The following is a 20080-nucleotide window of genomic DNA, read 5'->3' on the forward strand; positions in this document are numbered from 1 at the left end:
TAGAGAAACGCATAATACATGCTATACAGTAAAAAAAAAAAAAATCAATTTAAAAAAAATGCATTTATAACCTTATCTTCTAAAGCAGACATTCTCTCCTTAAGATGAAGTTGCAATCTTTCATTTGACTCAGAAAGCAATTTGTCCACCGTCTCCGATAATCGTTTATTGTGTTCTTCATTCATCTTCTCCCTCTGTCGAGCCTTAAAACAAAACACATGTGACATTGATGTTGACCCACTTTCCCAATAGTGTCCCCCTGCATTAAAGAGGCATTCAAGTGAATAATTAGGGGCATTCAAGTGAATAAAAAAAATAAGTAAACCCTTTAGCTCCCTTTTTAAAGTGGGTCACAATTAAAGTAAAACTATTTACACAATTGTTAATCTGGGACAAAGTCTTAAGTGTTTCTAATTGTTAGTCAACTTCAACACTGTGACTTGCAGTAAGTTAACAGATTGTGAATGCCATTAAATCCAAGTGTAATATATCATACTCTCTGTAGTTCTTGGTTCTTCTCCTCCAGATGTGCTTCCATCTGCCGTAAGCGCTCCTCAATGTTTCCATGTCTCTCTTCAGCCTGCCAATGAAACACACTGTTATATAAAAAAAAAAGTGCTGTCTAAGAAACAGAACACATTAAAAACACAATACTCAGCAGCAAGCACACTGCAATAGAAGCATGGCACAGTCCTGTATGCGCAGTGCAAAGCTTAACCCGGCTTAACAAAACACACACACAAAAAAAAAAGCTTTAAATGTTTAGTAGGCGTTTGAAATTAAAGGTTAGTACAGATGAAACAGAGGTCTAGGAATGTACGTGCCTCTTCATTTACTTTCACATTAACTTCATGAATAGAAGATGCTGCCAGCTCAGCCAACCACTTTTAAACCAAAATGTGAAAAGCTAAATTTGTTTTAACCGAAACATAATTTTACAAAAACAAAAATATATCTGCCAAAGACAGGCATTTCCTGAACCTCTGCATAAACTTAATACAAACTCTCCCAACAACAAGCAGCAGGCAAGCAAGGTACTGTATCTGGACAATGTCTACCTTCCTACGTATTGAGGCAAGTTCCAGCAACTTAGCTTCCTTAAGGACGGAGTCACCAGACACAGCAGAGTCAGGCTACAGAAGCCAGAATGGATCATTGTATAAAAGCACAAATAAGAAATAAAGAGTGCAGAAAAAGTAGCTTTAGTAAAAACTGCAAATGGGCACCAGAAGGAAAGAGAAGAAATTCTATACAAGTGTTAACTGTTGGCTGGTGGGTGAAATCCAGAAGAATATATATTTTCCCCCCCCTTTACAACTGAAGTTATATTACTCACGGAATGTTAATTAGGAGAAACATGCAAGTTAGGTTATTGGGTTATGTTACGTACAACCCTAACAGTTCACTCATCTGCTATTTAACTCCGAAATCATTGCAACACTTATCGTGTGAAATACAGAAAAAAAAAAACACAAAAAAAAACTGGAAAGAAACCATTTAAATGAATCGCCTCATTTACACAGGTGACAGAGGGAGAAGGATGCGATCACATGGCCCCACCATCTTAATCCTTAGTACGCAAGCATACAGATTAATATAAAAAGACAGAAGGCACACCTTAGTAAGTGCTGCCACTCTCTGTGCTAGCTCTGCTTCCACCTCTGGAAGGGTCTCTGCTTTCCTTAGTGTTTGCTGTAACTTCTGTTCAGCCAGTTCTAACCTCTCCTGTATTTGCCGGTTCTTCTCTTCACTCTGGTGAATAAAGGTAAAGATTTAACACTCAGGTGTTTCCTGGGTTTAAGAACAAGGTATCATTTACATTTACAGGATTGCCTCACAATGTAGTTAGTATTCATTGTGAAGCAGGATTTGATATGGTTACACATCATGACTGGTGTACATTTTGAAACAAAGATTGAATTGTGCAGTTTAAAATCATAACAGTTTGCAGTTGTGAAACAGTCATGCACTAACTGAAACCATGTGTCATGAGTTTCAAAATTGATGCCAAAACACCACAGGCTTTTCCTGCTTTAAATGGAAACTGCAGTACAAGCCTCTTTTATACCAGTACTGGTAGCAGTTCAACTAGAGAAGGCAGGCATTTGCATTTTTTTCACAACATTTCAAATTCAAACCCTGTTTTTTTTTTCTTAAAGCCATTTAATTTTAAAGTTGGCAGTCGTGCAGTAAATCAGATTAAGCGACCACTGTTTAGTGCAAGCATCTAGTGCTGCATCCACTTCACAGCAAGACTAAATCAAAAGACATGAATCTCAGCTACAACTCATTTTACAGTTGAAAGTTCAGGGCCCAAATTGTTACTCTATTGATACATAGAAAACACACACACACACACACACACACACACCAAATGTTATTTACCTGTCTAAACATCGATTCTTTGTTTGCAATTTCATTTTCAAGTTTATCATTGAATTCATGTACAGATGTGGATTCACGTTGTGCAGCGAGGTAGCGTTTTTCAAGGGTTGTTATTCTCTCTTCCATATCCTCTTTTTGGGCCATAGCCTAGTTATTCAGAAGGGCGGAGAGGAAAAAAAAAAAAAAAAGTTATCTATAGTTCTTTCTCCAGAAAAATTATATATCAAAAAGGCACCAATGAAAAAAAGCTGAAGGCTCAAATAAAGCAATTAAACAAGAATTATGTTTAGACATTAAGCCAAGGGGGGGGGGGGGGGGGGGGGGGGGTTGGGGAATAAAGAGGTAATGAGCGCATGTACAGTAATGAGAAAATATTGAAGGAGCAGCTGTTCTTTTTGTCCATTACTAAAGATTCGGAAAATAAGCAATGCGTTTCCTACCTCCCGAATGTCTCTCTGATACTTGGTGTTCATTTCCTCAGACTTGATGAGATCTTTGCGAGCCGTATCGAGATCTTCTTCCAGTTCAGTTACTCTGCTTGAAAGAGCAGCTAATCGCTCCTTCATCTGACCCAGATCCCTGGTCTGTCTGTCGATGATCTCCTGAAGCTCCATTACTTTTGCTAGATCTTCATGATTAAGAGACCCATCTGATGATCTCTATGACAAAACAACAAAGAAGTTTTTTTATTTAAAAAAAAAAAAAAAAAAAAAAAGTGGAGAATTTCTAATATTTATCCTGTATTTGCCCAATTACTTTAATAAGAGCATCAAAATGTGTAATCCAGTGCAATTCGCATTTGTTCATTAAGTTTATACACGGGATCATGTTTAAGACTAATGAATATATGACACAACATCCTACACGTGACCACCTATGAGAATAAAGGTGTTTTTTTTTCCCCCCCGACTAACCTCAGTGGGCATAAAATGGTTCACACCTGCATAAATAACTAATCCAAATGGTTGTCATCTAATTTGACATCTAAAAAACAGTTATCCAACCAAAATGCCTTTACCAAGACTCTTAACTGATGTGTCTACTTGTGTCACACTGTACTACAAAGCTGTGGTCAGCTGACTGAATGGCTTGCTTCACAGAGGGTGCTTACCAGAATTTCACTGGTACATTTAGGTATACTGCAAGGTGAAACAGACCTAGGAATCGCACATATGATTTTTACCTTTCCATTTGTGCTCGGCACGTTTTCCAAGTCGTGGTTCATTTCCACTATCCCATCGTTAATCAAAGCTTTCTTTTGGCTATTCTGCTCTCTCAAAATAGCCAGCTGTAATTTGCAAAGTCAGAATTTAGATGAATACACCGAAGCTTTCTCTATAGTTAATCAGTCATGTTAAATCCAAGCAGAAAAAAAAAGGATAGTATTAGTGTGCACTCTCAAAAAAATTCATGTTGGTTCCTGTAGCTTGCAACTATGACCACAGCTATGCCTGTGACGTTGCGGTGTACACTAGCTGTAATTAAATTAAGCCACTAGATAAAGTTTGGCATATATTTATAGAGCAATCCACATAACTGATTTACCAATCTAAACCTTGGAAGGCTACCATTAATACAATGCAAACCATTGGTATTGTTTGTGTTCAAAGTAATCGAGGATCAGATTCCATCTCATGGTTTTAATTACATTTCCTCCCGAGTTGCTCCTTTAACCAGTTTTACATATCTCGACCATGTAACATTCCTGGGGTGGTGGGACAAGGGAATTGAACACAAAAATGTGTCCTCAGTATTAAGTTAGTAACATCCATAATGCCAATTTAACATGTCAGTAAAAGGACTGCAACACTTAATTTTCACAGGAATGGGCTACATGAAGCACAAATTAAAATATGAAGTTTAAGAATATGAAGCCACCCAGATTTAGAAAGAAGAGAAAAAAACTTGCATTTTCCAGCTAATGCAATAGTTATTTTGCAAGCAGATTAAAAGCTCATTAAGTATGCTGGGTTCCCTGTAGTTTTATTTCTTTATTATATTAGTACAACATTTAAAAGCACACAAGTGTGTTTTAAAGCATGTTCAATACTCACCTCTTTATGAGAACAGGCTAGCTGTTCTTCCAATGCACTGCATCTTTCCAACGCAACTCGTAACCGTTCCCTTACCTGGTCAGAAAAGTATTGTAAACATCAAAATACCACTACAGTATTACTTCAATTGCAAAATAACAAGTGATCAGTATATATCGGTACTGTTTGCTGAATTTTTTGTATTTATTTTAAAAAGTGAATTTGATGAAATCATAGCACTTGGTATTAAAAAAAAGAATAAAAAGATATATTATAGTAGATGCCAGATACCTTCGGTTATTAATAACATTCCCAGGAACCAATCCCGTCTCATAGACTAATGTTAATGGAATTCCCAGGAACCAATCCCGTCTCATAGACTAATGCTAATGGAATTCTGATATTTGCAACTGCACGCTGCTTATTGACAACTTCATTACTAGTTGCCAGTGCTACAGAGTGCACTTGCATGATTTATGCACATACTTCATGCAGCTTTTATAACACACTGACTTCACAACTGCGTATTTCTGACAGACTGAGACAGAATCGTGGCTTTGAAACTGGCTACAAAGCTTCACCAAAGTCAAGATGGATTTACAGCGGGAGGTGGTACATTGTAAAAAGACAACGTTGGACAATTTCTTGTTTTAAAAGTGTGTTCTTTAGAACTGATTGTAAGTACAACACATTTTGTATGGTTTGCTTTACTCATTGCAAGGACAATTGTAGTACATCGCTGTGTAGTACTATTTAAGCCTACTCCCTTTTTTGTTTTACACACGTGTGAAGTAAAGTTCTATGTTTGGGTATTTCGTGTTTCTCATTTTCTAACACTAACATTTAAAACACATGTATTTCAGTGCCATATTTCTACAGTATATATCGTTGTTCCATATAAATACACTTAAACATGGGGCTTTTTGCTTATTGGCAACTTTCGGTTAATAACTTTTTGTATAATATAAATCAATCCCAGAATTACCTTTTCATCTAAAGCTTTGTGGTGCTCGAATAAAGACTTCAGTGCTTTGAGGACTTCCACTTCACTGGATACCCCTGCTGGAGATTGTGCTTGTCTCTTCACTACTGTCATTCTGAGAGAGCGCTCGTGCCTTGAGACAAGGCATTCCAAGTGTTCTAAAAGCAGCTGAAAAAAAATCACACACAAAGAAGCCTTCAAGTAGGATGAGCAGCAGGCAACGGCAGTAGTCTTCAGCACATGAGAAGAGTCCTCTGAGATTTAAGTAAAGGTTAGGCGGTACACAAGTCAAAAATAAAAACGCAGAGTTTAGGCAGCAGTAATTAAGATTCTGTCACATATCCCTGTTTAAGTATATTGGTCTGCACAGTTCGTATTTACAGCTGATCGAATCTCTTGCAGTTCAAATCCTTCCTGGTGGTTTTTGTTTAGATTCATTATTATTATTTTTTTTAATGTACAGTAGAATGGAAGACACACCAGACACCTGCAAGTTAAAATCAGTAAATCCTTTGTCAGAAGATAACCCCACCCCAGCACCAACAGCTACATGGATGACTTCACCAATTACACAAAATAAAAAATGATGTTTGACATTTGGTAAAATGTACTAACCCGTGTGTTATTTCGTTCAGCTTTCAATTCAGAAATTTCTTCTTCTCGTTCTAGAAGGTGCTCTCTGCATATATTAAGTTCTTTAGTAAGTGCAGCAAATTCCTGAAAGAATAATACGCAAAATGATAATTCAATAAAGTTTCAAAAGGTTAGGCAGTGGTTAGGTTTCCACACTGCAGGCCAAACAAACACACACAGCCTGTAGATGAAGTGCTACTATAATAGGTACAATTTAGCCCAAATGAATTAGGAAAGTGTACTTTAACAATTGCTAATGCATGTAGTTTGAAGTTATTGCTTTTAAATTTTTGGTTACGAATTTGTGGTTAACGGCTGTATTTATTTTGGTAGACTACTGAGTTTCTAAAAATGTATAATCTCTGTAAAGATCAACAAACCAGTTACAGCTGAATTCTGCAAAGAAAACTATGCAGGAAAAAAAGGAGTCCTCTACAGAACATATTTGCTGTATATAACAAAAACAAGTCTAGCAGATACAACTGCTTATTTTATGTAACCATTGTAAGATGTTCACTTCATGTTAGATGAGCAATGCATTCAGTATGATGTAAATTATAAAGGAAGCCCTGGAAATGAGTAAACGCTCATAAACAAAATCTGAGTAAATCTAAACAAAACGTCTTGGTCTAGTAGACAAATGTTTCAACACTTGAAATTGTTTCTACAACAAACCAGGCTAATAGAGTATACAGGACTACTGGCGGGTTTATGTCACTGTTTTATAAAGTAGTACTGTACATTTGCCCTTGTGCATATTTTAATAAATTAAATGCATGGTCTGCCTCACAGAATGTGACATCTGAATTCTCCCTTTGGGCAAATTCCATGTGGGGAGTAAATATAGAGAATCAGGAGCCCAAAAGAGTTTGATATATTTGTATAATTATCACGGTCAAAAGAAATCAAGCAAAATATTTTAAGGCAGTACAGTCTTTCTATTCGTAATGCAGTATGGAACGCGTACATCATTTTGGATTAACAACTGGATGTATAGTTAAGGTACATGCTCTTCCTTTTCGGACCTGGAAAAGACAAAGATCCTTCAGACAGGAAAAGGATCCTGACAAACTGTATACAGACAGAAACAGTGGATTTATAGTCTGGTACAATAGTGTAATCTGGTGCCCCGAAGCCAGGATAGTATTGTAGCATCTTCAACACACTATATCCAGCAGATCTTTATTATTTTAAAGTAAAAGGTATATAGCAAACATTAACATGTTTTGCTTAAAGTTACAGGAGAAAGAAAAAAAAATTCTTATCTAAGCAACGCAAGAAGCTTCTCAAAGCATGAAGTTTTGTCTAGACATGATGTCTGTATATTTGCAATCATGTACGAGTTTGATTGGTAAAGATTGCAGGCTTCCTGAAATTATACAGCCTACATAATTTAGGTTTGCCATCTTACCTTTGCTGAAGAAGTTATTAGGATAGAACAAATCATGTAAAGGAACACAATCTGTTTCTCGTTTCAAACAACTGCTATTAGTTTTGTTTCTGCTTGCTGACGCAGCATGTTAGGAGATCAGCAGCTTTAATAAAATTAGCAGTGTCCATCAAAAAAAGAACAAGATGCAGAGAAGAGAAATTACTTTAATTCATTCTTTACTCTATTGTGGGAGAGTGCAATGGCGTGGCTTATTTAGAGGGCACAGAAAAGAAAAGTGTGTGAGAGAGAAAGAACTACAGTACTAACATAACAGTAAATCAACAGTTGTTAACCGGTAGGTGAGGACTGAAAATGTCACTCTGGTCCACCCTCGTTTGTTCTGCAGTATACAGATATGTTTTCTACAGCGGTCAAATAAACCCTGACCAAATAAGAGATTTGCAACTCATTGCAGAAACCACTTGCCTATTTTAAGTAACAAAACTAAGCTGCACTTATTTGATCAAATAATGTTGTAATTGACCTAGCGTCTCACACCCACAGTCAGTCTACTCCAATTATACCCACAGCCGCCCCAGAATGAAAGACTACTGCAGCTGGAGCAGGGGATTCAAGCAGGAGAATTGGAACAGCAGCACGAATAACCTACAATAAAACACTCAATGCACAGTAAATACAAAACACTGAACACACAAAATCGCATCAAGTAACATTTAACAACTTCCTCAGAAGGTTAAACCATGCAGAAATACTACTCATCAAATCAGTCTAAAAAGTGGGATTGGAAAGTGAGTTTATGGAACATGTCTGACCCTGGCAATGAGCCAGCAGACAATACTTAAGTATTCATGGTATGTGGCTGAGAAAATCTACTCACTTTTAAGATTGTAGAAAAGGGTTGTGTCTTTTAGTGCCGGTCTGCCAAGAAACCCAAAGGGAATGAACAATGCGTCAAGCTTTCAAAGTAACAGGACCGGTCCACATTACGTGGGTTACACTTTGGAGCACACCCTTCTGCACTGTAATGTAGGCTAAAAACTAGGTGTAACTTTTTTTTTTTTTTTTTTTTTTTTTTTTTTTTAAGTTCTATATCCAAAAGCTTCCTAAAAAGGAACATTCTAGATTCACATTGAAAAAAAACACCATAAAAGAGTGATTTACAGAGTTCTTAATGTTGCTGTACACACGTAATGTGGAATGGGACATTTTAATACTCCTCGCAATCACATCGTCTCGTCTTCAAAAACCTTGTATTTCCTTTTTTTTTTTTTTAGTCATGCGTGTCACGGCATAGAGCTGAACATGTAAACTCCCCTCCCCAAATGTAAAAATAAATGAAGTTCTAAAACCCACACTTGTAAATCAGAAAGCGTTGAGGAACCTACCTCTAATACTAGTAAACCTGATGCTATATACATAACCACAAAACCAAACCTTCCAAAAATAAGAGGTGGAGGAAAAATATCTAGGACCTATATTTTACTAAAAGTGCTTCCATATAATACAGAGATCTATGCAAACTGCACCTGCAGGTCTATAATTCGCATTAAATGCTAGTTTTAATTCAGTAAAATGTTCAATATGAAAGTACTGTACATGTGTCACCCCTTTAACCTAAACGAACAGTAATCTAAAATAAAATGGTTTAGGGCAAAACTAGAAAGAAAGGTCTCAGGACTTGATAGATTCACAGCGATTACTGTTATGAACACTGACCTGTAAAATTCAGGAATGTATAAGTTAATTCTTGGTACAGGTAAGCCTAATAAAATGAAACTACACCAGCAGTGAGGGCACAAGTGAAAGCAAGCTTCTCCTCTGTCAGTGCAGACTCTCTGTCAGATTAAATTCACAACCGTGTACGACAGATGATACCATACTTAATGCTTTAGTTCCTTGCTGCCGGGGATTCATTACATAAAGAAAAGAGTAGGAGGAGACCATGCAAGGGGAGGTGTTGAAGATCAATTTCATGTACACACCCAAGGATCAGGGTCCCAACCCACGCATTTTGATAAGAGGTTACAAATGTGTTTGAGGATACACTTAGATTGAGAACAATAGACCATTTCAGCATTTCAAATATTGCCTTAATTCCTGCAAATACAGTACAAGGAGAGTTCAGTCTTAAATGAAGGGGTGTTTGCTACACACCTGGAAGCAATTTGTTCCCTCTGATGAGGAGTCAGGTTTATTAAATACAATACAGTACCCCTTTATAAAAAATTCATGGACGAGCTTATAAAGATAATGAGGTAGTTTTGTGTTGACTCCACGATACACACCTGTTCTCCAAGTTAGTGGTTCTAACTTACACAGCAGCTGTATGCCGGACAGCTCAACACTACATGCAAGAGTTCAAACGTTTAATAGAAATAATTTTGGGGTCATCAAATAAGTAAGTATTTGTTAGACCAGCCTAAACACTTGTCTTATGGGATACATGATACAGTAGTTTAATTTACTTTCTCTCTTTGCCTGTTTAATCCCAGCCCAGTTCTGGTTGCAGCTATCCTTTTTGGGATTGATTGCTTTTAATCTTTTCCAAATAAATAAATACAACAAATAAATTAAATAAATAAATAAATAAATAAATAAATAAATAAAATAAAATAAATAAATGGTTGAACAAACAAGGAGGGTTCAGGGGTTCAAGATGAGGCCGCTCACCTCAGCACTCCTTAACTTCTCTCAGGGAAGCAGAGTATAAAACTCGGGGTTCAAATGTCCCCAAAACTCTCAAAATGTCCAATTTTATTTTTAATAAATAGTACAAAAAAATCATTTCAGCTTATGTTTTTTGAAATGGTTGCTGCTGTAGGATAAAAGTAAAAACACACAGATACTTAAAACAAAATCAGTGGCTTCCACAGGGACCAAAGGTTACCTGTTATTTGAAGGATTCAAAATTAAGGTAGCAGATCCCGTCTGAAAGCATTATATAAAACCAGATGTTCATCTAAATAGCAAGCCAAACATAAGGCAGATATAAAGTGCTACATTTACTTATTAACCTGTTCACCTTCTGAAAAGCAAAACCTAAAATAAAAGGGGCTTAAAGAGCATTACACACTCTTAGGCATTTAATATAGTAATACTGTAATATTAAAAGGGTTTGTCCAGGTTGAACTACCCCCACTCCATTCCTGTTTGTATTGCCAGAACAGAACTTGAGTTTGAAACATTCCACAGGTCCTCAGATGGGGCCAGCTGTTTATTACAATGTCTTTATTGATGGCTAATGAAGCCCATATGGATATGCGAGGCAGTTTTTTGGAACAGAGGATTATATAAATATCTAACAAAGCCTGACATACCAGACATCCAGGAGCAGAGGGCAGTTAATATTGGAGTCACACTGACTTAAGCGACCATGAATTGAAATGGGAGTAACATAGGAGTGGAGTAATTATCCACAAGACTCTTCTAATGCTATATGTTTATTTTAGAAAATAAATAAAAATAAAAAACTCACTGTTTTAAGCACAACTGGATGAAGATGCTGACAAAAAGTAGTAAAGAACAAGCAGCGAAGATAGCCCTGCCAAGTTAACGCCCCACATTAATAATGAAGAGAATGACACCTTGTTACTCTAGAGTCTAGAGGCTTTAGTTTAAGGAGGGCAGCAAAGTACTTACACTTTTTTTTTTTTTTTTTTTTTTTTTTTTTAAAAAGAGTAAGACACTGTATATGTACTGCAGTGGGAATCTAAAAGCCTGAAAACACAAACGTTCCTTTAATATTAGTCATGTTATTATTATTTATTATTTGTTTATTTAGCAGACGCCTTTATCCAAGGCGACTTACAGAGACAAGGGTGTGTGAACTATGCATCAGCTGCAGAGTCACTTACAATTACGTCTCACCCGAAAGACAGAGCACAAGGAGGTTAAGTGACTTGCTCAGGGTCACACAATGAGTCAGTGGCCGAGGTGGGATTTGAACCGGGGACCTCCTGGTTATAAGCCTGTTTCTTTAACCACTAGACCACAATTCATGTTGAATTGATACTGTCAAAAACGACCTTAGATCTTTCTTTTACTGTTTTTGTATCATAGCACACTGGTGAATTACTAAGAAGTTGTGGCCAAGACAAGAATCAATTTGCTACTCGTACAGTAGCACACTGTGGAATTGTGACCTTGAGTGCATTTTACACCAAGGGTGTTCACAGATTCTCACCACCAGAAATCCATCTGAGCCGTTTTGAAATCTGTCTGGTTTATGGAGTCTCTATTTTTGGCCCTGTAATACCTACACTTAGTTACAAAACAGGATCTATGATCAAAGTGGCAATCACTAATACAATTAAGTATTTCTGGTTTAAAATGTTGTTTAATAGAAACAGATCAAGTGCATTTCTGTACATGTGTATATACACCCAAGACAATGATATTTTGGAGGGCACAATAGATACTATAGTATTTTAAACTTGAGTATTTAAGTAGAAAATTAAAACATGCACGAATGAAAATGTGCTTCTTTATCCAGACACAGTTCATAATGCTACATCCTGTTTGGGTTGCAGTTCTGTTAGACAAATCAAAATCAAACTTCTGGGACCTTATCAAACACTTCCATCATTCTCATTGGCTGGGTAGAGCATACAATATCAGTGTGCCACAGAGACTTCCCTTTCGCCTCCCTCTCATACAAAACGGAAATAGAAAAGTAGAAAACACCATCTTCAAGAAAGATGGTCAAAGCATGCACTGTTTCCCCAATCAAAAGAAAATTACATCTACAGTGGCAGTAACTTTACAAAACAAAGAATTCACTCAATGTACGCCCAGTATGTGTTCAGACTTGTCACACTGACTCCAACAGAGTCAGAATCAAAGAACAAAAATACAATACACGTGCACAGTTACCAAAACCCAGTTTTGTTAACCAAATGGCTTTATTAGTTCTTTTAAACATGGTGGTACTGTAGTCCTAATTCCTGGACAGTTTCACCTTGTAACAGTCATTGGATGGGTTTGAAGTGTGGGAAAAAAAAAAAACATTACATCATGGGGGGGAACCACACACACACACACACACCAACAACCTTACTGTCTCAGTTTTTGCCAGTCTTTATGCTTTATGGAGGGAATACAGTACTGCTTTGAACAAAGGGCCAATAACAAGCCATTCAAAAACCAGATCACACAGCAGAAACAGGGCCATTGTATGCTACTGCTCACACTACAAACTGTTCAGCAAGAAGTTTCTGTTCCTTAATAAACCTTCCAACTAATATTTAAAAATAAATGAACGCATAAACAAACAGGAAATGGAACACAATCTACAGTAGTTAGGGTATTTATACTTTAAAAGGCTTTTTTTTTTTTTTTTTTTTTTTACTAAGTAGTAGTATATAATGAATTACATTAGGACTAGACCTATATTGTAAAAAAAAAATAAGTTATTTCTTTGCATAAAAAAACCCAACTGTTCTACAAATTATAGTCTGCTGGAGTGGTTCCCAATCCAGCTGTCCATTGCAGCTTCTGGTGGTGAACGATGAAATGCAATATTTACATAGCCCAGGCTGACAGAGTTAAATAAACAACTGGCTCCAGCAACAAAGGTAACGCTTCACATCTATAAAAGTGTTCGTCTCTGTGGAGTCTGACTTGGTTCTTTCAGTAGTTTTGATGTATTGTGTAAATAAATATCCCCAAGACTTTCAGGGAAAAATAAAATAAAATAAAAAGCATGTCCTTTTTACAAAAAAACAAAAAATAAGGTGTCATACAAGAATGCGAAACTGCCCAATTTAATGTGTGTACTATTAACATTTCTCAGGTAAAACATAGTACAAGTAAGAAGTCTTTTCAAAAGCTTGACTTGCTGAGCAAACTAATTTTACTTCTGTTCATGCAAGGGGGGGGATTAATATCTATTCACTGGTTGTGCCACAAGATTGAGAGAAGCTGATGGAACCTTGTTAACTTTACCCTCACCCCCCACCCTGCAGACAACCCTACAATGAGTATTTGTAATGTTCACGAGCCAAAACATATCAGACAGCATTTTGGGATATTGAAGGATACACCAAAAATGCAGTTCAGTAGTACAGCGTCAACACTTCTGACAAACTGTACTACCAGATGCGATCTAACTTAGAACCGGACTCGAGACTACCCCGAGGTGTTCTCAAGTACGGTATTAAACGCTGCGTAGTGTGGACCGTATTTAGCTGGGTTAAAGGCAACTAATAAGGTTTAAAAAAGCATAGTGTGCACATGGCCTAAGAAAGCTAAAAAACTAATATCAGACAGAAGCATACCCTGCCCCATGTACTGTACCTGCAACATCAAATGATATACATTACAGCAAATCCTGCTGTTACAGCTCATATCACAAGATCAATTAGCATGTTCCCTCCTCTAGTTTAAAGAAAAAAAAAAAGTGTGCAGTGACTTCCCACAGGCACAAAGCTTGCTCTGTACTGCCCAACATTTTAAAACACATAAATCTCTGTACTGGAGGAAATGTTTTTTTTAATTCGCCAGCCTGGGGACCCACATTTTCCACTAGCTTACTATATATTTTAGGATCTCTAGATCCAAACAAAGCTTAGAACTCACACATTTTCACATCAAGCGAACCTTTACAAGAGAACATAGACCAGCTCTACTACACAGGACATTCCAGGAGGTCCCAGACACAAAGGCCAATTAACTTGCAGATTCAGCAAATGATATCAAAACTGCTAAAGAATTCCACCTTCACCATGATCTACTTTTACAAGGAATGCCCTGGGCATAGTTTTCCTCTGCGCTTTTTATATTGCCTATTACAATACATGGATTTGTTTTTAAATAAATACAGAACCTGATTCAGCTGTTGCATACACAAGCTTTGCCATTACTACAACTTCATGCAGAAAATATGTAAAATAATAAAAAGGTGCTAATTATTTGACACCTTTACCATTATATATTTAGAACTGCCATGCTAGTAATGCAGTGGAATATTCGTCTGGGTTAAACAATACCTTTCTGCAGTACAGCACCAGCACTCACGCATTCCAACTATAATTGAAGTATGCACGGATAAAAGTGCTTTAAAATGGATAGATTGCTTTAAAAGGAAAATGGTTGAACCAAATGGCAGTATTCCCCAAGGTCATGATAAACTTCTCTTTAAAAACCCTTTATCTAATAAGAGAAAGGAAAGAGAAGGATGGAAGGAAGCTTAGCACCACTTTGCTTTCCAAGGCAAAGATATGCTTTCCTCCTGTAGCAATCTACGAAGAAAGAGTTCTAACAATGATATAGATAGATATATAGATATATCGAGAGATAGAGATAGAGATATTCTACCACCAGTGATTAACTATGAAACAAAAAGCTGCCCACCCACCTACTAAACTAAATAATGCATCCTATGGACCAACCTTTTGTATCATTTCTGTACTGTTGATACAATTATACCAACTTCTGTAGTAACTGGAACAGAAAGGGGAACCTCTATGGCTCCGGAGACATTATGATTTTATTACAAAGGTGCAAACAGACAGGTTTACAGTAAAGCAAGTCAAATTCTTAGCTATGCCTATTCAACCACCCCCACCATTAATTATCCAGATCTGCAAAGATTTAGATATTTTACAGCAAGACATGAGATCAACATACATTTCATATGCATTAATACAACCCAGCAAACACATGCTCGAGGTGGGGGAGACGGTTTCCAGTATGGCCTTTCAACAGATACTCACGCTCCGAGAAAATCAGGCCACCTTACCAACAATATGCATTAGCTTTGAGGCATACTCCAACGAAGCAATAAAGGCAATAAAGGTCCCCTTGTGCACTGACCACATCCACAAGGTACTTTTAAATTACAACATTTCTGCTAGAGTGCCTGTTTTAACGACAAAGGGGACAGGCTGCTGTATTTGCATATGCCTCCAAGTGACCCCTGCAATAAATGAGAAAGGTGGCTCCAAAGAGGCTAGCTTCTTTCCTCCCCAAAGCATCCATTACTTTTGGGACTTCTACCAAAATACGGTATAACTCAAAGCTATAGCTTGTGTAGGATTCAAGTCAGGCTATATTAGGAGGGCTACATTCTTTCTGTCCAAAGAAAACAGCAGCCCTATCCAAGCCACAAATATCCTCAAGAAGGCATTCTTGTAGCAAAAATGCATTTCTTCCACTTATATATTTGTATGGTTTCCACAGGGCCACTAAATCTATCCTTTACAGTAAACGGATTGCTACTGAACTTGACAGAGTGCAATAACCCATTCCACCCCCCAACTCTCCATGTTAAAAGGACAACCTGCACACACCAGGTTATTTTTCTTTTTGCACACTAAAGGAGAGCCAGTCCATGCATGACTTTAAAAACGTCATCTTTACTGTAAAGCCACATCAAAGTTCTCTCCTTGACAGCTTACAAATAAAGTAATCTTGCTGTGCAAACATGCTCGTTACCATTAATATAGTAAAATCCCTAAAACAGATGTCAGCATTCAAAGCTCTGCTTTGAACAAAGCCAGTGCACCTTCTTAAAAAAAATAGTGTTTGTTTGGCAAGGTTCTAGTCTAGCATTGTTTAAAACAACATCTTTATGTAAATAAACTATCAATTTCTAAGCGCATTAGACTTGGGCATTACAGTTTAAAATTGATCAGTTACCTGTGGAAGTGCAGTGTTGAGCTGTCTCTGTAGTGAATCCCTCTCATGGCTGACCTCATGCAGCTTTCCCTGGGTCAAGCCTAGGGTATCCTGGGTCTCCCTCAGTGTGTCCAGGAGCCGGTCCCGCTCCTCCAACATTGACACCATCAGTGACTCAAAATGACCATCAGAGTCCGACTGGAGGGGAGAGCCCGTCCCCCCGCCCCCACCTCCGCCTGATGGAATCTCAGCCTCATTGATCGTTGGCATCACCTCGCACATCATCTACACCATTAGAAAAATGAGGTTGCACAGTAAACAGAGGGACAAATCAAACAAGCATACACTTTAAAATCAGATGACCACCAAGTGCCAGGATCCCCCATAGATTAGCATTCAGGGGACTGATAATAACATTTCTAGAGTGCTTCAGAGCCTAATACCCAGGTACTATGCAGGGTACCCTGCACATCCCCAAATTGTATCAAATTAAAAGACACCAAGTAGCCCATCTGAAGTCATATTTAGTAAGAAACACTTGAGCATTGATGCTCACTTAAATATGCAACCATTAACTCAATTGGCATTTTCGAACATGGTCATTAGTCTCATTTACTGCACTTGAAATATACTTTTCCACTTCATTATCAGAGTGCAACATGGTAATTGAGTCCTTAAAAAAAAAAAACACACAAACAACAATACTGTAGGAGGCAGGTTTATGTTTCAACCAGGAAAGGCTGGTTTCAGCAAACCTGATTGGCACTAGTCAAACTACATAATATTAGTTTGGGTAACAAGATTAAAGCCAATCTAGGTCTGTGATAAAAATGCCATTTGACATCACTAATAGAATGCGTGAAATGTTAGTCTTGTCACTGTACTGCAGTACAGTATGGGTATATGGAGAAAGATGTGTAGGTTTTCAATTTCCCACTATTTCCCACTATTTTGCAATTGTAACCAACTGAGTGCTTTGCCAATTATCTGATGAAATGATGTACATGGAGGAGGAGAAAGGAGCTTGGATATCTTTAGTAGACATTTCCTCAGTGCTAATGGCACAATGATTTTATGGTTGGCATGACAGATAGAATTTTGTTCTGCTCAGTGACCTGTACAGTGAAGTGGTCCACACTGGGCAATTTGTCTCCAGGAAAACTAGCATGGTTAGCCTTCAGGCTTTGAGGTTCTCCAGTTCAAGGGATAAACACTAGCAACAAAATGTGCCCATAATAATGAACTGTTATAGAGAAGCCTTATTAAAGCATACACTTTTGCAGCCTTTGTGAACATGATAACCCCAATTACAGCTAATTCGTTACATTTCACTAAACAATGTATATCTCCACTTGTTTTAGTAAACAAATCACAAGACAATCTTGATACATTGTTGGTATTCTCTTTTGTAAATTTCAGATGGATTGTCCAACCATTATGATTTTAGGGGGGAGAATACTGCATGCATTATCCTTGCAGTCGCGATGTATAGATATATGGCCTGTAATCATCATGTGCAGGATATGACTGGTAGGAAATCGCCGATGCCAAAACCGGTATTTGCATAATTTATTGTGCACTAGTAAGGCATAAAGCCTGTATTGATTCGTTCCATTTGCGTGCATGGGGCCCAGTAGTTAGCTCAGCAATTCGGTTTTCCAATGCACAAGCTACGGCTTTTCTTCAAAAAGATTTGCACAGCACGTTAACTTTGCAGACTTTTTAATTTGCAATGGGTTAAATACATAAAACAAAAACGTGCCCCTATAACTGTCACTGCCTGCATATATATATATATATATATATATATATATATATATATATATATATATATATATATATATATATGCGTAATAGTGTGTATTAAACATTTAACCAAATAATATCAGTTAATTAAAATCGATCAAAGTGATTAGAGAAATAACAGCTTTCACTTCAGAGTGCATCCCCACAAAAACATTCTGGTCACTTCTGAACCCATCACCTGGTTGCAGGTTTATATAAGTACCTTTCAGTTTGGTCTGGGTGTAATTAAATAGTTCTAGTGGTCACGGTATACATGTGCAATTCACGGCAATTGTTTATTTACCTTGCCAGAAGGGCCGAGACGACTTTGTCAGTTCCACTGTCTCCCCTCCTGATTTTTGTCTTGTTTTAATCCCCGTGGTTTTATTTTAGCAGCTTCAAAAATAACGGAAAGGCGCCTTTAAACTTAAGATGTCACGAGGTATCCCCCAAGCAATTCAAAAATAAATCCATTAAAATCAGAAATACAAAAATAAAAACAAACCACCTAGCTAACCAAGAAACAGCCAAAGGCCCACGACAAGTTATCCGTCCCGTCCTGATTCTTATTTTATACAAAAAAACATCTATTAGCTTAATAAAGGTATATAATATATCTATTACAATCAATCATAACAACATTTAAATAAACACTAAAGTATAATAATGGACGCATATGGATAACAGATGCAACAAAAAAATATATATAATATATAGGAATTCCTGGGACTTTATCTTCTAGTTTTAACCCAAAAATATAAAGCCCGCAATGCGTTGTAATCCAGCTTGTATTGTCTGGGAATCAGCAGAAACACTAAAAAGAAAACATCACACTGTTATTTCCTCTTCTTTGCCTCTGTGTTGTTGAGGATCTCCTGGTTTAGCCGCGTCACCAGCCCAAAAAGAAAACCAGACTAATCCAAGAGAAACCCGGTAAAGGACTAGGGGACTTTAAACTCCTCTGTCAAACCTAATTTATCATCAATTGGGTGTAATTGAGCCCCAACCCATCAGTTCCTGGGATACTTAGGGACAAATATATCCAGTCCCCGTTGGTATATGAGGTTTATATCCCGGCAAATCCCGGTTTCAATCGACTCGACTCTCCGGTCTACCTAGCTCCCTCCCTCTCTACGCTGCAGTCTCCGCTCTTATTATCTCCCGTTTCCTGCTCTCCAATAAATCACTGTGTGACGCTCCCAACATGCACCGTGCGCTGGAAATCGGCTGCTGGAAACTGCAGCGCCCCCTCTCGTTACCACAGTCGGGATGAAATTCCACGTTGCTCAACAAAAGCCCAGGTGAGCATCTAATGTAAGCCTCCCACAAACAGTGTATTTGTGAGGTGGAAGTTTTCTGCTTATTTAGACAGGAAGATTGGAAATACAAGGAGAGTAGTTAGTAGTTAAAGGTGGCAAATGTTCCCTAGACCTGCATATATATATATATATATATATATATATATATATATATATATATATATATATATATATATATATATATATATATATATATATGCAGGTCTAGGGAACATTTGTATATATATATATATATATATATATATATATATATATATATATATATAAGAGAAACAGTTTAGCTAATGTCTGTCTAATGAACTCTACTTGAAAGACCATAACAACCAATGGAGAGCTTTTTCCCAGGTCAAGATATGGGGAAAAGAAGGGCAATGTGTAACATGCCCTACAAATACTGTGGCTGTCAATTCTACTAATTATTTTAGTTACAACAAAACCACAAGTCATACCAGACTGTAAGCTGTATTTATGGTTTAATAATGGATAAAGATTTTTGTAAATTCAGAATGTGCAATACGAACAGTTATTATGGGGTAACAACCTATAATTTCTCTTCGTCCTGGAATTAACTTTTACTCACCCATAACAACACACTCTTATTGCTTTGAATCTATAAAGGACCACACTAATATTACAATTCTTGATAACATGTCATAATCTGCAAGGTACAATTCAACAATTAACCCTAAATTGACAGAAGCCACACTAGTAGCAGGCTAACAAGCCTTTCACTGCCACTCTTTGAATACTTTCAGATGTTCTAAGAACTACTCTGTTATAGCCTTGGGTTAATTTTAAACCAAGTAATTTACTCTCTCCTGACAGTAATGGGACAATGTCAATGGGCCATTTGATCATGCCTGCTATTTTATTGATGCTTGTTAGCTACTGTTCCTTTAAGGACTCTCTTGCAAAGGAGATTTGAATCTCAGTG

At 37.2% G+C, this 20080-nt stretch overlaps 1 protein-coding gene across 12 annotated transcripts in view; it reads right to left on the minus strand.

Annotated features, from left to right (window-relative positions):
* Positions 1-18997, minus strand: part of LOC117432313 (liprin-alpha-1-like) — a 33773-nt gene extending 14776 nt beyond the window's left edge. For all 12 annotated transcript variants that reach the window (XM_059001764.1, XM_059001759.1, XM_059001757.1 and 9 more), the window contains exons 1-11: positions 18132-18997; positions 16064-16327; positions 6016-6117; positions 5404-5568; positions 4440-4514; positions 3569-3673; positions 2826-3044; positions 2386-2532; positions 1618-1752; positions 497-580; positions 72-203 (exon numbers count right to left, since the gene is read on the minus strand). In XM_059001764.1, coding sequence (XP_058857747.1) covers positions 72-203; positions 497-580; positions 1618-1752; positions 2386-2532; positions 2826-3044; positions 3569-3673; positions 4440-4514; positions 5404-5568; positions 6016-6117; positions 16064-16327 — 1428 coding nt within the window. In that variant the 5' untranslated portion in view covers positions 18132-18997. The remainder of the gene's footprint in view (positions 1-71; positions 204-496; positions 581-1617; positions 1753-2385; positions 2533-2825; positions 3045-3568; positions 3674-4439; positions 4515-5403; positions 5569-6015; positions 6118-16063; positions 16328-18131) is intronic.
* Between the last annotated feature and the right edge of the window lie 1083 nt (positions 18998-20080).

The sequence above is a fragment of the Acipenser ruthenus genome, chromosome 27 (genome assembly GCF_902713425.1).
Source record: "Acipenser ruthenus chromosome 27, fAciRut3.2 maternal haplotype, whole genome shotgun sequence".
NCBI lineage: Eukaryota > Metazoa > Chordata > Actinopteri > Acipenseriformes > Acipenseridae > Acipenser > Acipenser ruthenus.